General features: G+C 36.0%; 3 protein-coding genes across 6 annotated transcripts; 1 reads left to right on the top strand and 2 right to left on the bottom strand.

The window, feature by feature from the left end:
• Positions 1–271: 271 nt before the first annotated feature.
• LOC112729528 (putative disease resistance RPP13-like protein 1) lies at positions 272–1336 on the bottom strand. Its single transcript, XM_025779701.1, has one exon. The coding sequence runs from the start codon at positions 1334–1336 to the stop codon at positions 272–274; it is 1065 nt and encodes a 354-aa protein (XP_025635486.1).
• A 4136-nt stretch (positions 1337–5472) lies between these two features.
• LOC112726452 (putative disease resistance protein RGA1) lies at positions 5473–11471 on the bottom strand. Of its 4 annotated transcripts, XR_011869002.1 has the most exons (5): positions 8410–11465; positions 7867–8121; positions 5934–6063; positions 5731–5856; positions 5473–5647 (listed from the first exon to the last, which is right to left on the bottom strand). XR_011869002.1 is itself a non-coding variant. In XM_029290506.2 (2 exons), the coding sequence occupies exon 1, from the start codon at positions 11148–11150 to the stop codon at positions 8448–8450; it is 2703 nt and encodes a 900-aa protein (XP_029146339.1). In that variant the 5' UTR covers positions 11151–11471; the 3' UTR covers positions 7592–8121; positions 8410–8447. The 4 variants fall into 4 exon arrangements, 1 of the variants encoding a protein (XP_029146339.1); XR_011869004.1 differs by lacking the exon at positions 7867–8121; XR_011869003.1 differs by lacking the exons at positions 5473–5647; positions 5731–5856; positions 5934–6063 and adding an exon at positions 7086–7262.
• Positions 11472–13710: 2239 nt separating this feature from the next.
• LOC112729527 (uncharacterized) lies at positions 13711–15623 on the top strand. Its single transcript, XM_025779700.1, has 2 exons — positions 13711–14371; positions 14476–15623. The coding sequence occupies exons 1-2, from the start codon at positions 13711–13713 to the stop codon at positions 15621–15623; spliced, it is 1809 nt and encodes a 602-aa protein (XP_025635485.1).

Here is a 15623-nt window from a genome sequence, read left to right as displayed (position 1 = left end):
CTAAACTCTCTCTCCGCCGTTGTGGTGGTAACAGATCTTCGGCCATCCACAGCAAGATTAGTTCATCTTTATCAAATAATAATCTTTTGGGAACAACGAGCAATAAATGAAACATTGTTTTAAATATGTCGGCAGATGATAGTAACTTGTTAATAATGAAGACATAACCTTATTTCTATCGTAGGAATTTGCAAAATGTTACTCGATAGTATTTTATTCCATTCCCTCGCATCATGCTTTGCGCGCAAAAAGCTTCCAAGTGTTTCTGCAGCTAACGGCAAGCCATCACATTTCTCGACAATCTTTCTGCCGATTCTTTCGAGGTCTGAACTCCATTTAATTTAGGAAAGAATACATTATCCGCAAAAATAGACCAACAATAATCATCCGACAGTTTCTCAAGAGGGTATGAGTTACAATTTTGGATCCCTGAACCAACATTTACCTTGCGGGTAGTTAGAAGAATAGTGCTTCCCTTTCTCCCATGTTGAAAAGGGGTGATAAAACTATTCCACTTGTCAGCGTCTTCACTCCAAACATCGTCCAAAACAATGAAGAACTTCTTTCCTAACAGTTTTTCCTTCAAATCTTGTTGAAGTAAATCAAAGCTGTCAAGACTACAAACACCCCAAGAGATCCGTTTTATAATATTCTTTGTAGCGTCAACAACATCAAAATGTTCAGAAACACAAATCCATGCTCTTAGATCAAACTCCATCCTCACATCCATGTTGTTGTACAGGCATTGTGCTAAAGTAGTTTTACCAACCCCGGCCATACCAACAATAGAGATGACGGACAAGTTATGATGATTGTTGTCATTGAGCATCTTGATTAGTGCCTGTTGGTCACCATCCCTGCCGAACACATTCCTCTTCACAAGAGAAGTGGATGGAGGTCTCAATCTCAATGAGGGGCTACCCGTTGGAATAAATATGAGACCAAGGCTAGATTCCCTTTTCGCAAGTTCTTCTATTCTTTCAACCACCTCTTGCATCTTATCTACTACTGTCTGCCTACCTTCAGGATTGACGTAGTTAAAGCGCCAGAAACGTACCACCTTTTGAGTGGCGGCTTTGGTGAGCACATCGTCCAGCAAATCATTAGCAGTGTAGAGAGCATCCCTGAAACTATCAAGCCATTTTCTCACAAGTTCGTTTCCAAACTGCTCCTGCTCAATGTTAGCAGCCAGATCTTCTGCAACCCGGATAGCAGTCCTGAGCCTCTCAACCAGCTTGTTGCCCCACACCAAGACAAACTCATGTGAACTGAGCCTGTCTAGAACAACGTTGGCCAAGCCAGAAACTAAACCTCCAGAAAATAGTGGTCCAGCCATGGTATGATGATCACAACAACAGGAAATGAATGAGTGAGTGATTGGATTTTGAGAATGTAAAGAAGAGAGTGCAATAATGCTGCAAGGTAAAGGTATTCAGCAATAATAGGGGATAATTTTAAGCAGTGGAGTGCATAGCTGACTTTGCAGTTGACTTCATTTTTATCTTCTTCTTCTTCTTCTTTGAAGGATGAAACAAAGTATTCAAAAAATCTAGAGCGTGACCAATGGAAACTAGTCTTCGTGGAAATTAAGTGTTTAGACATTGGCTTCACGCGGTACCTGTCTTTAAGCACCTTTGTGAAGTTGTTTGGAAACCATTTAACTCTATTTCTTTTAAGAAAAAAATTTATTTATATTTGAAACTCAATTCTATAATTTGAAATGACTATAATATATTAATAGAATAGAATTCAAGTTTAAAGAGTGTGTGAGTAAATTTGAAAATTAGAATTCCCTTTTGGTCGAAAGATGAGAATTGAAATTCTCAAAAAAATTCAAATCATTCATTTTAAATTGTTCCAAAACAATAAAAAAATTCAATTCTTCAATGAATTCTAATTCTTAGCATTCCAAACAAACGTCTTATGCTTAGTTTATGATCATTTTTCGTGTTTTATTTCCGAGAGAGATGTAACAAATGAAAATTGCAACTTGAGCAAGGTTTCAAACTTTTGCACAACCAAGGTAATAGCTAGTACGGTTAATAAAAGAAAATATGTACATTTTGTAAAAGAAAATAAGAGTAATTACCCAAATCAGTCCCCAAGGATTTTAAAAGCGAACACTTTAGTCCCCAAGAAAAATTAATACACAGATCAATCCCCAAGATTTTACTTTGGCGGACAAATCAGTCCCCAATTCATTTTTCTTGGGAACTAAATGTCCGTTTTTAAAATCCTTAGGGACTGATTTTGGTAATTACTTTGCCCGAAAAATGAACTGGGATTGATTTGTCCGCCAAAATAAAACCTTGGGGACTAATCTGTGTATTAATTTTTCTTGGGGACTAAAGTGTCCACTTTTAAAATCCTTGGGGACTGATTTGGGTAATTACTCAGAAAATAAAATAATTAGTAGCAAATATACTTGCATGACAACAAATCTATATGAAAATTATATTTCACACTAATATTGATACCAAAAATCAATGACAGTGAAATATGCAACCAATAATAAATGCAATTATTTGAGCAGTCAGATTAAAGATTGTTAAGATCATGATGCTTGATCCTGCAGATTACTTATGGAATTCATGCTCTAATACATGAAGTAAGGTTACATTTGTAAAACATAATCCATTATATCCTTACTTTTTCAATAATATATTCCTAGCTAGTAGAGACAACCAAATTGTTAATCCATATTCTTAAGTTGAGTACAACCAAATTGAATTCAGTTTTCTTTTTTTTTTTTTTTCCGGTTATATTACTACAAGAAAATTTGTCTTATACCATGTTTTAATTAGAAGTGTACTGAAAAGCTGAAAAATGTGGCTATAACTGGTCACGCTTTTCAAATGGTCACCTGTTCAACTGTGGACAATTTTCTATAGCCACGTATTTTGGTATCAATTGCTACGCTTACTTTGTGGCCACGTTTTTGGTTGGAAAAATGTGGCTGTTGGTAGAAACGATGATTTTTCTCCTTGTATGCACATTCTGTGTTTTTAGTTCCCAGGGATGCTATAAAGCTATTAGATTTGCAAGTTGAGGAAGCATTTTTCAACTGATGCACGACCAAAATTTAAACGTGCATTAGGTAATTACAGCATTCGGTAATTATCATAATGATTCTTTTATTGAATTTTTGGATGTAAATATTGTTGTCTTCTTAGAGAAATACATTATCAAGAAATTCTAGAGAGTTAAAACCAAGTGTTAGAAAGGTAAAAGAGGACGATAGAGAAAAGGTTTGAGTGTATTTAAGTTGTGTGAAATGATAAATGGAAAAGTCTAGGAGGCCACCAACTTTTGTATTTTCTGGCCAGCACTTAACCATCAAATCAAAAGTGAGTGATCTCCACCATTAGATATAATCTCACACCATTAAAAATACTATTGATGGCCAATTGATGGTTACAAAACACCAAAATTGCTGGCCCCTAGCATTCCTCATGATAAAATATAGAAGAGTATTTATAAGTGTTAAAAAATCGATATAATAAAAATAACATATCCTATAATTAATATTTAAATATGCTAAATAATGCTAATTGATCTTAATTATACTCTAACCCAAGAAAGCTTTCCAAAAAAAGTGGTATATACTTAGACGCGGTCAATGATTCCTTATAGCAACAAGACACGGTATCGGTCTCCGAGGTAACTTAGAAAATTCATAGAAATGGAGTGCTTAATTGGCTTTGCTCTAACTCATTTTTTAATTCTTTCTTGCAAGTGGTGTTGTTTCCGCGTCACCAATTGACACTACTAGTCTTTGTGGAAACTTACTATATAAACTAAGAGCATTTTGGCACCAGATTTTTGTATGTATATCATGGTAACATATTAATTGTTGCGATAATTAATGAATGCTAAATAAAGTAAGTTCTGGCTGTTTTTTTTTTATCTCCCTAGCATTACCCTTATATTATTAAGTTATTAATAACAAGAATGCATGGTACTTGTCTTAATAATTTAATGCCTTAGTCTTAGATAGTTTGTTTTGAACTTTTATTGTATCTTTTTAAGTCTCTAAGATGCAACAAAACTGCAAGTTGAGGAAGGCTTCAACTGTGGCATGAATCACGACAAAGGTAATAGTTATCAATCTTTAATTAGGTGATTGGTCAGATGAATCAACTTTAGTTTATTAAACCATAGAAACAAATATTTATTTATCTAATAACAAGATGGTCCATAATTTGTTTGTCAAATGAAGTAAATCTTTACTCGGTCTTCTACAAATTTTATCGCTCACTGAGGTTGCTTTTATTTAAAATGAGCATCTGGATACTCTTAATGCTAATATTAGTGAGGAGCAGCTCATGTTGATGTTATTATTATTTTTTGGGACCTAACATTTACTTGGGTTGGTAATAGTGAAAACAAACATACCTTTGTCAAGAAAAAGATATTTAACAAGTTCAATGTAATATTAGAACATCATCGGTACATGTAATTGGAATTCTGTTTTCTCTGTTTAGATCTTTCTTGCTTTTTATGTCATTTCTTATTGAATTTAATTTTAATATATTATCAGTATAAATTAATTTTACACGCGCATTCAATTACGTAATATCACAATGGTAAAAATAACTATGTTTTACATTAACTGTATAAATAATCTTCAAAAAAAAAAGGATGTGGTTCATCGTTTTACATAGTCTACCTATATCAAACATAAACTGAGCACTAATGCTAGGAATTCATCCCAAAAGCAATGTTCCATCAATTTTTTTGTACAACGATGTATGTGTCAATTTGAAAAAAAAGCCCAGCCCGAAGTAGATTAACAAAAAAAATTTACTTCAGAATTTCATCTTCAGACCCTCTTGAAAATTAGATCTTTCTTGCTTTTTATGTCATTTCTTATTGAATTTAATTTGATGCGTTCTCGTTATTTTATACATACATCTAATTATATAATATAACAGAGGTTAAAAATAACTATGTTTTACACTGTCTACCTATCAAACATAAAATGAGCACTCAATACTCATGCTTGGAATTTGTTCCATTAATTTTTTGTACAATGATGTATATGTCAATCTGAAAAAAAAAAGTCCAGCCCAAATCCCCGAACTAGATTAACAAAAAAAATCTTCAGGCCCTCTAGAAAATCTATTTTTAGTTGATATCCACAAGAAATGCACGAGATAGAGCGATATGAAATATGAATACCCCCAAGACCAAAAAAAAAAGATTGAATACCCATTGATCATCAAGCTTAATCCTCATAGAGAGTTTAGTTGAAAGCTAGCAGTTACAATCCAATAATATAATTAGCATTTTATGTTACCAAATTTTCAAAAGGAATATCCAAATTAAGCTTGCAAACATAATCTTATAATACCAGCTAAAGTATACTAAGCGCATGAGAGGAGTATCATTCAAGCCTTTTGTGTGACCAATGGAATTATTTTCTTTGTGGAAATTTTGTTGCAAAGTTTTAAACTTTTTTCTTAGAAGCTGTTCCTAATAAACGTTAATTTTATATAAAATTATGATATGATGAACATTTTAATGTGTCACTAATAATGGGAATATAGAGAGACACTCACATAAGAAAATGATCAGAACCTGCTTTGATAAATACACAATGATGTGTTCAACATTGTTGCCATCCTTTTTAGCTTTGAAAACAGAACTGAAAGGGATAAACTCAGCTTGAGAAAAGTTTGATATCAAAATAACAATACCACAATGAAAAATTTTTAGAAAAGTACTTACATGCTCACCAAGTTGCAACTGCCACAGAAGCTGTCCTAATGCACATTCTAATGGTTGAATCCATAATGAAATCAGATCCTTATCTTGACCATAGTAGTTCTCTATCTCTTCAGGCCCCTATAAAGTCTATTTGAGTTGGTATTAGATTCATATAGAGCAATTTCAAATATCAATAACTATAGATCCATCAAGTTTATAGTTACCTTTACGGAGAGTTCAGCAGCAACTCTTCTTGCAGCGTTCTCCGAGCAAAGGACAGTCTTGAATTTGAAGTAGTGATAGAGAGGAAGACAGCTTTTCTCCTGCCATATTCTTCTGAAATCCTGAAGCTACCTGCAGAAGATGGTAAAAACAGTAAATTTGATTCCAGTATTTCAATATTTAGTTCATGGTGATTCGTATGTTCCTCTTCAAATTCGATTTTTTGAAAAATATGGAAGATAAGTATCACACATAGCAGTGACTTTTAGCTACAAGTCTATCTACAACTACAAAGTGAAAGAAAAGGAAATTTATTACGTAATTCAGGTAAGAATTAATTGATTGTATCCATTTAAGTAATTACATTATTAGGAAAAATTTGAAAGAAATGCCCGGAAAAATGAGCAAATTAAAACACTTTGGGATTTTAAGATCCTTTGTCGTGGGCAAGCGCAAAGACAATGGAATCCAAGAAGTAGGAGGATATTGTTGATCTGAAAGAAGCAAAGAGCGCAAAGAATGGTGTTCAGTTGATGATATGGTTCCAAACACAAACGGAAAGAGATATACAGTTTGCAACCGCACAATGGTCTGTCTGAAGGAGTTGAAAATCAAGGGATACAAGGGTACAATATTTTCAAATTGGGTTGGACATTGTTCCTACTTCTTACTGAAACATGACACGTGTATCTCTGAAGTATTGCAACAATTGCTGCATGCTGCCTCAGCTGCCTCAACATCGTTGCAAGCAGAAGCATGAACAAATTTGGCCCAAATTTTCCCACACCCCCACTATTCACATCAAAGAGGACATATTTTTCTTAGTAGATATTTCTGAGCATGTAATTCTCTGATCTTCATATTTCCCATGTTACCACAATTAAACACATAGATGCATAAATTTCCGTACATCAACTGATCAACGTATGTCATTTTCAGGTTCACCATCACTGATTAAGGTTATATTTTGTGAGGATACTAATGCTGTAGAAACATTGTCCAATCAATTGAACTGAACCTATAATATGTGCATAGCCTCAATTTTCCACATATATGAAACTTTCAAAAGCATGGTAGTAGATACAACAAACATTGCATATTTGCATTAACCAGGTTCCTTAGAAACATGCACATAAAAAAATGATATAACACCATTAGTTCCAAACCTACAATTTGCTTTGAATAGGGATCTAAAATCTCAATAATCTTTCCCTGCAAATTCCACTAGGAGGAAAAACGCTTTCTTGACTCGTGCAAAGAGCAAGGTAGCTATGTAGTTGCATTGATCATCAATATGATTTCAAGACACGGTTATTGTTCTTGTTCAGAACCTAAAAGATATATAAATCAATAAACAAATATTGCTTTGACAAGAAACAAAATGCTTAATAATGTTAACCCTAAAAATAAAGGATAAAATAGAAATACACAGAACTTAGTCAACTTACTACAAAGATTATACCTTTCGAGCATATTCCAACACTGATGAAATAGAATATCTTGACTATCTTTTTGGAGAAAAAGAAATACACAGCACTTACGGCACACCATTAACATTGTGCAAACTCTACCATCATTTTACAGAACCATAATATGACAAGCCAATAATCACCAACAAATAGAAACCATAGTCCATAGTGGTATATATATAATAATAGCATTTTGTTCTTACAATAATCGATATAAAACTCATAGTAAATTAGTAATATTCATGATTAATAGTCAATCTAGTTTATAGTTTATACAAATTTTACTACTTTCCAAAAATAAAAACCACCAATTTTACTTCAAACTGAGAAGGCTACTAATTATATTCAGAATCATGGTGTTACAAGTTCTCTGAGGAAACACATGGAAAGAGGAAAATTACAGTGAAATCTCACAGAATATAGAAAGCAAACTCAATAGTCATGCAAGTACATAGCCATAACTTACTACATCATGATCATAGTAGCAAAGCTTAGATGTTTGCCAAACTGAGTTGAAATCACACAACTGTGCTATCATATCTGGACACAATTTATTGAGAAATTGGACTTTAATTTCGGCACCAGACACCACAGACCTTCAATCTTCAACTTCTTAATAGATTTTTTAGTCTAGAGCACAGAAAAGTTGAAAACACACATCTGTGCAACATTCTTTGTAGACTCCACAGTGGTTGCAGATTTTGAACACACTAAACTGAACCTGATTAACAGGTAAGGAGGAATAATAACGTTAATAGGTACTGACAAGCATAGTTTTGCTAACAAGTGTAAGAAGTAACTTCTAATCATTTTAAAAAATTATTGCTGAGTCTATTTAAAGTGTTAGCTTAAAATGAATGTACATAAATTGCAAAACAAGCAAACTGAAACTATGAATACAGTTGTATGCTATGCAGAATCCACATATTTGACAAAGAAATATAGCTACCTAATAGAAGATATTAACTCCAACAATGTTTACTATAGGACAGGTTGAAGAATAGCTTACCTTAATCTGCTTTGTTTCTTGAACTCCATGCTCTTCATCTATTCTTGTGCCTTTTTGTTTTCTGGTAGCAAAGGACATCCTTCAATAACTGGTTTCAGATTTTCCTTCCTCTTGATGTAGTCAGGAAGTGATTCTAACTTTTCACAGTTTACAACTGACAAAGAAGATAGTAGAGGCATAATCTTCTTATCTCCACCATCAACATTGATTCCAGTCCACCCTTTCCACTTATCCAACTTTATGAAGTGAAGCTTTTTCAATCTGGGAAATGCAATTTCATCAGATGAGGAGCCTTCGTTGCCAGCATCCTCATGGTTTAATCCTATTCCCAGAAATTGGAAATCTACCATCTCCACATTAGGCATATTCTTGATCTCAAGTGATTCAAGGAATGGGAGTTTCCCTAAAGGCGGCAAAACATTGCATTCACTGCAGTTAACAAGCATTAGATGTTTTAGCTCATTCAGTTCAATCATCCAGTTGGGGAATGAACTTCCTCGGTAGAAAAATATTCCAAGGAATTGCAATTGGGGAGGTGCTTCTAAACTATCAAGTAGGACTTGATCGTCGCCCTTCAATCCTACCTTTGAAAACCACAGTTCCAAGCCACGCAGATTTTTCTTGTTCTTTAGACCAGCTCTTGTAGATTCAGAAATTTTAGTTTCACCACCCAATCCATCTATGGTAAGACACCCTTCGATATTATTTAGATTTTCCAAATCTCCAAGACTGCATGCTTTGCTTCTGCTAGCACCACCACTGCTCCCAAAGAATCGATTTAAGGTTCTCAACAAGGTTAAGCTTGCAATCCCTTTTGGTAGGTAGCTAAGGCTTGCTGTCCAGAGAATCTCAAGATGTCGCAACTTGATCAATTTTCCTATACTTTTTGGCAGTTTCTGAAGACTATCACATCCGTTGAGATTTAAAGTTTGCAAATTAAGCAAATTACTTATTGCAGAAGGCAACTTTTTTAGCTCATGATTGAAAGACAGGTTAAGGTACCTTAGATGTAGCAATTCAGCTGCCTTCAACGGAAGCTCCTTTATTGCACAAGAGCTCAAATCCAACGCCCTGACCCTCTTCATAGAATACAGAAGGCTGGCAAGATTTGTTGGATCTATGTCGGAAGACTCGGACAAAACCATTAGAGTGTGTAGTTTACCTGCATTGTCAATTGAATCTGGGAAAGAGGTTTGATCTTCAAGACACAGGGTACAGTGACGATAGCGAGGAGGCTTTGTTAAGGTGTCACTGTCACCGGACTCTTCCACGGTTGCCCCTTCATCAAGAAACTTTATGCAGTATTCGTTTCGCGCAAGATCTTGGATAAATTCATGCATTCCTTCCTCCAATTTGCATACGAAGGCGCCCTCGCCATCCGGTTCAAATTCTTGGAAGGCAGAGCAATCTCGCAATTGTTTGACGTATTTCCAGCCTTGTATTTCCATCTTGTCCTCTTCATGGGAGGCAATAAAGCCCTGTGCCATCCACAGTTTGACGAGCTTGTCAACTTGAATGGAGTGATTCTTAGGGAAGATGGAACAATGCAGCAAGCATTGTCTCAAAGCAGGAGGCATTCTAGAATACAAGTATTCACTCAACATGGATGCAGATGTCAAGTCGTACCACCACAGCTTTTCACTCATCATTACATGATGCCATTCTTCGTAAGATCTGCCACGCAACATAACACCAAAAGATTTAGCAACAACTGGCTTCCCCTCGCACTTTTCTGCTATTTGTCTTCCAACTTGGCCGAATATCCTTTCCACGGTTGACTCATTCTTCAGATCATCACCAAATGCGTTATGTTTGATAATTGACCAGCAAGCTTCCGGGGAGAGACTTGTCATAAACACGGTGTGTGTGGATTCTTCTACTTCTTTTGCTACTTCTGCGACTTCCTTCTTCCTCGTGGTTATCAAAATTCTACACGAGGAACTACGGAAGACGTTCATTAGATCTGACAAGTGGTTCGAATCGAGCTTGACGACGTCGTCCAGAACAAGAAGGACTTCCCTGTCCACTACGAACTTATGAAGCTCAAGTTCCAATAATTCAAATTCATCACCAACGTACTCTGGTTTTTCAGGAGCAAATTCCAGCATAGTCTTAACAATTCGCTTCACATTGAATTGTCGAGAGACAGTTACCCATGCCATGAAATGAAACTTACTTTTCACTTGAGTACTGTTGTAGACACTTCGGGCTAGTGCTGTCTTTCCTGTTCCAACCTCTTCACCAACAATGCATATGCATCTATGATATCCCTTAGTCAACCTTCTAATTAAGCCTTGAATTTCAGCATCTCGACCAACCAGGAGTTCTTTGCCAATAATATTCGAATGAAGATTTACTGGCTCGAGCTCAGCCTCGGGTACTGGTAGTTCCGAACTCGAACTAAGTTTCAAGTCGCTGACGTCTTTAATTAGGGTCTCAAACTCACGAATGATTCTTCTCACCTTACGGTGTTGAAGGAGTGGAAGGCCTACAAAGCGTAACCTCTTCGCCTGTTGCACTAATTCGAATTCTTCAGAAACATCAATTAACTCATAGCATAGATCTTTGATGCCCTGAAACCATGACTTCACTTGTAGATGCTTCACTTGTTTCTTCTCTGCGTCTTCGATGACATCCAGGACAGCAAGGGATATCTCTGATGCCCTCGGCTCATGATGAGATTCCGCGTTCTCCAAAACCTTTGCTCCTGCCATGATCACTGTATCGCGATTATTGCCCATGGTAATCACTTTGTTTTCTGATTGTTTGAGTGTTTGAGAACCCAGGAAGGTACGTAGCGGAACTCCAATATTAATAACAAGAACGCCACTCGCGAATGTATGTATCTGTTTTCTGTTAGTTTGTTTGGTTAGACTTGAGCTCAGGACAAGTCTATTTTAGGGGGCCAGGTCGGAACCATTGGCACGCTCCTTATGCATCATTGGGCCAACGGGCAAAATTTAGTTACAGGGTATGCAATGGAACGGTGATGTTATCGACAAGGGGGAAATGGTGCAATCCATTTTTATACATTGGAGAATAAACCATTTATTACTATCAGGGAAGGGTTCAGAAGTCACTTCTCTTGTAAATACTAGGGATGGCGGGGATTCTTGCGGGGACTGCCCCGAACGGAGATTCGATTGTGAGGAATTTTTTTTGTGGGGATGGGGATGGGAAACAAAATTTTTCTGAAGCAGGCGCGAGGATTCCCGTTCCATTTTCGCTATTTTCCGAAAATTATGAATTTTCTAAATTATTTTTAATAGTTTATTTTTTATATATGTTTTTTAGTCATTTCTCATACACATATATATAGAAATCCAAAATTCCTAATCTTTATTTGCATAACCCTTCTTCAATTAAGAAATTCCTAATACTGTCCATACTCCATCCAACCTCTCTGCAACTACCCCCGCCACCTTTCTCACCGCATTGTCACACCTCACCATGTCATCACCCTTACCGCGTCGTAAATTCTATTTGTGGCGTTACGTTTCGTAACTCTGTCCTCGTGTCCATTCTCCTCTTTGTTGCCGTGTCTCCCACCTCGTCCACTGCTTTGTCCTTTGGCTCGTCGTTGTCCCCCCATTGCGTCATTTAGACTTTTTGTATAAAATCTTGCAGTTTTTGTATAAGAGCTCTATTCATATGGAAATTAATAATTAATTAGAATTATTATGTAGATGGGAAATGGAGTCCCGCAGAAAATGAAACCCGTAAAAAATGGGGATGAAGAACAATATTTCTCCACGACCAGAAAATAAGAACGAGGATGAAGAACAAATTTAAAGGCGAAAATAAGAAACAGGGAGACATTCCCCGTCTCCCGTCCTATCCCGTTGACATTCCTAGTAAATACCTCATCAAATTTAGATACCATTCAATTTTAGTTTACTAAAAACTTATTAAAATTCTTATTGACTTAAGCATCAAAATTATTTTTACTCGAATATTTGAACATTACATTCGGACCCAAATAATTTCACATGTGCTATGCAGCATGCAGTGTACAACAATACACAGTTTCCGTAAAAGAAAAAACAGTACACAGTTGATTGAGTAGTGTAATGCACTATTTGTTTATAACTAGATTTAGAAATGTAATTTTATAAGTTAATTATTTTTTAAAAAAAGGAAAGAAAGAGAGGACTAAAACAATTGAACCATATATACAGAGTTGAGTCGTCGAGGTTGACCCAACAGTCCGCGACTCCGTGTGAGTCGCAACTGATTATTGGCCTACCCAAATTGGGCCCTCCGAGGGCAATTTCTTGGCAACTCTCCTGAAGATAATATTAAAAAAATTATAAATAATTGTTTAAATATTATAAATAATAAATAATTTTTAAATTCTATAATTAATTACAAAATAATCTATCTAACTCTTAAAACAAAAAATTTGTATCCTAATAAATTTTATAATAATTATATAATAAAAATTAATTCTATCAATTTTTATTTAAAAAAATAAATAATCTCTATTTTTTATCACAAAAACAAATAAGTTTTTCATCAAATTTAAATATAAATAAGTCTCTAACTTTTATAAATAAGAGATATATAAATCTTTTAGTCATGGTTTGAATTCGGTGTAGAGATTTATACAAGACACAAGGATATATTCTTTATTTTATTTTTTTAAAATTATAAGTGAGACTCGAATTTAAGACCTCTAAATAAGTATAAGAGATTATATCATTTGAGTTATAACTTGTTGGCAAAGGTATATTTTTTAGGAGAATGCTAGAGAAATAATGACTATTTTAAACAACATGAATAACCACCAATCAAATAAAAACCAACTACACCTCTAAATTAATCATCTAAATTTTAATATTAAAATAACCATCCGTACACTAATAAAATGAATATCCGATATATCTACTGTTTACATTATTTAATATTTTCATTATTTACCTATACTTTTCCTATTCTTTATTATCTTTTGCGTAATATTAAAAATAATTTTTCTTACAGTAGAATCGTAAATTACTTTGGTTAATTCTCTTGTATTTCATTTGAATTTGGGTTGCACTACAAGAGAAATAGACTAAAACCGTTATTAATGTACGTGAAAACCGTGGCGACGAATGAGACTGTGGTGGGTAAAAACTAAAAAGGTAGTCGATTCATCCTTTTGCCACTGTTTTGAGGCGTTTTAAACTGTGACAAAACAAAACAATCAAGACCTCTGTCTAGCCTCTAAGTCTTTTCAGCACTTGTGCACCATAAAAACCGTGACAGAGGAGCTTGGAGAGGTTCACGTTCTTACTTCCAAGTGTATTTTTAATTGAGAACATGGAGATCTTCCCAGAACACGTGCGACATCTGTGGAACGAATGGGAGCTGAGGGGGCTGGTTTTGCTAAGCCTAACATGGCAGGTTGTCCTCATCATTTGTGGCTCATGGAGGAAGCGTGCCCGTGGTGGCTTCATCCGCTTCGTCGTTTGGGTAACATATTTGTCAGCAGATTGGTTAGCCACGGTTTCTTTGGGCACACTTGCCAACAACCAAGGAGACGCGAGCACACAAGATAGGAACCACGCCCTGCAGACCATTTGGGCTCCCTTCCTTCTCCTCCATCTCGGCGGCCCCGACACAATCACTGCTTACGCCTTAGAAGACAACACCTTATGGCTACGCCATTTGCTCGGTCTACTTGTCCAAGTTTCCGTGGCCTTCTACATCTACTTAAGATCTTGGAGCACCACTGCCTTGACTTTTATAGCCATTGCAGTGTTTGTTTCCGGGATCATTAAGTATGCAGAGCGCACTTGGGTTCTGAGATCCGCTAGCGCCGAACAACTTGAAGAATCTTTGCTCTCCGCTCCGGCCATACAACCTCCAAATCTCAAGCTTTCTTATGCCAATGCCGAGCTGGAGTATGTTCACAGAGGATACTACTTGTTTCCTGTTCTCAAGCGTCTCTATGCCAATCTGAGCCTAAGGTTCGCTGAGGGTCAGCGAACCTACCAATTGTTTTTGTATGACTTGCTTTACACGAAATCAACTATAATTTACTCTCTACTAGGTCTCATTTTTCGTTTTGTGTTTTATCCATAGTGTCTGCTTTAGCTTCATATGTTGTCTTCCTTAATGTTCATGAGCATGAGTACTCAAGGGTTGATGTTCCTATAACATATTGTTTATTTATTGGGGCTTTTTTACTCGAGCTTTATGCATTTGTGTCCCTTGTTTTGTCGGATTGGACTTTGAATTGGCTAGTTGTCAACAAGCATAGTTCACTGCAGAATTTCATATGCTGGGTTTTGTCTCGTTGTCGGAAAAGGTGGTCAGGGCAGTTAGCTCAACACAACTTGTTGAATTTTTGCATGAAGAAGAGGGTAACAAGATGCATTCGAAATGATTTTCTTTTCAGAAGCTACTTTGTGATGGAATTATACAGGCAAAGGACATGGGAAGATGCTGATGCTGATCTCAAACAGTTTATCTTTAAACATCTCACACAAAAACAAGAGCTGTACAAAGAACAAGGATTTGATTACAATTTTCTCAAGAAATTGCTCTCTTATAAAGGTGACAATGCTTCCATTTCAATAAAAAATATTGGCTGGAGTGTTGAGGTGGAATTCGGTCATAGCTTACTCATTTGGCATATTGCAACTGATATATGCTACCACTCTAGAACAGAAGAATCCGAAAAGGACTACAGGGAAGTGAGCAAAAGAATATCAAATTATATGTTGTATCTTTTACTCCTGCGTCCACTCATGCTGCCTAAATGGATCAACAGGATTACTCACGTTCGGAACACTTTCAGGGAAGCCATAAGGATATTGCAGCGTGAGCAGCTGCCGGTGAAAGATGCTGCAAGCGCTTCAACATTGCTGATTCAAATGTACACGCAGTGTCACCAGCCACTCGAACAACTTCGAGTGGAAAAGACTGGCAAGTCTTTGCTCCATGAAGGTTGCCGCCTTGCTTCACAGATTGAAGATCAGAGAGTTTCATGGGAAGTGATTTGTAATGTGTGGATAGAGATGCTTACTTATGCTGCAAGTCAGTGTGAATGGGAGGCACATGCTCAGCAACTCCGAAGAGGAGGAGAATTTCTCACTCATGTTTGTCTTCTCATGGCAGAACTTGGTTTGAGCGAACAATTTGATATTGGGCGGAAGGGACTCAGTGTAGAAACCCAAAATGATGGATGGGGATGTGTAAGAAGTAAATTACTAAGTTCTTACTTATAA

This window comes from Arachis hypogaea, chromosome 12, assembly GCF_003086295.3.
Source record: "Arachis hypogaea cultivar Tifrunner chromosome 12, arahy.Tifrunner.gnm2.J5K5, whole genome shotgun sequence".
In the NCBI taxonomy this organism is placed as follows: domain Eukaryota; kingdom Viridiplantae; phylum Streptophyta; class Magnoliopsida; order Fabales; family Fabaceae; genus Arachis; species Arachis hypogaea.
The sequence above is the reverse complement of the archived record's forward strand: the minus strand, read 5'-3'. Positions and strand labels throughout refer to the sequence as shown.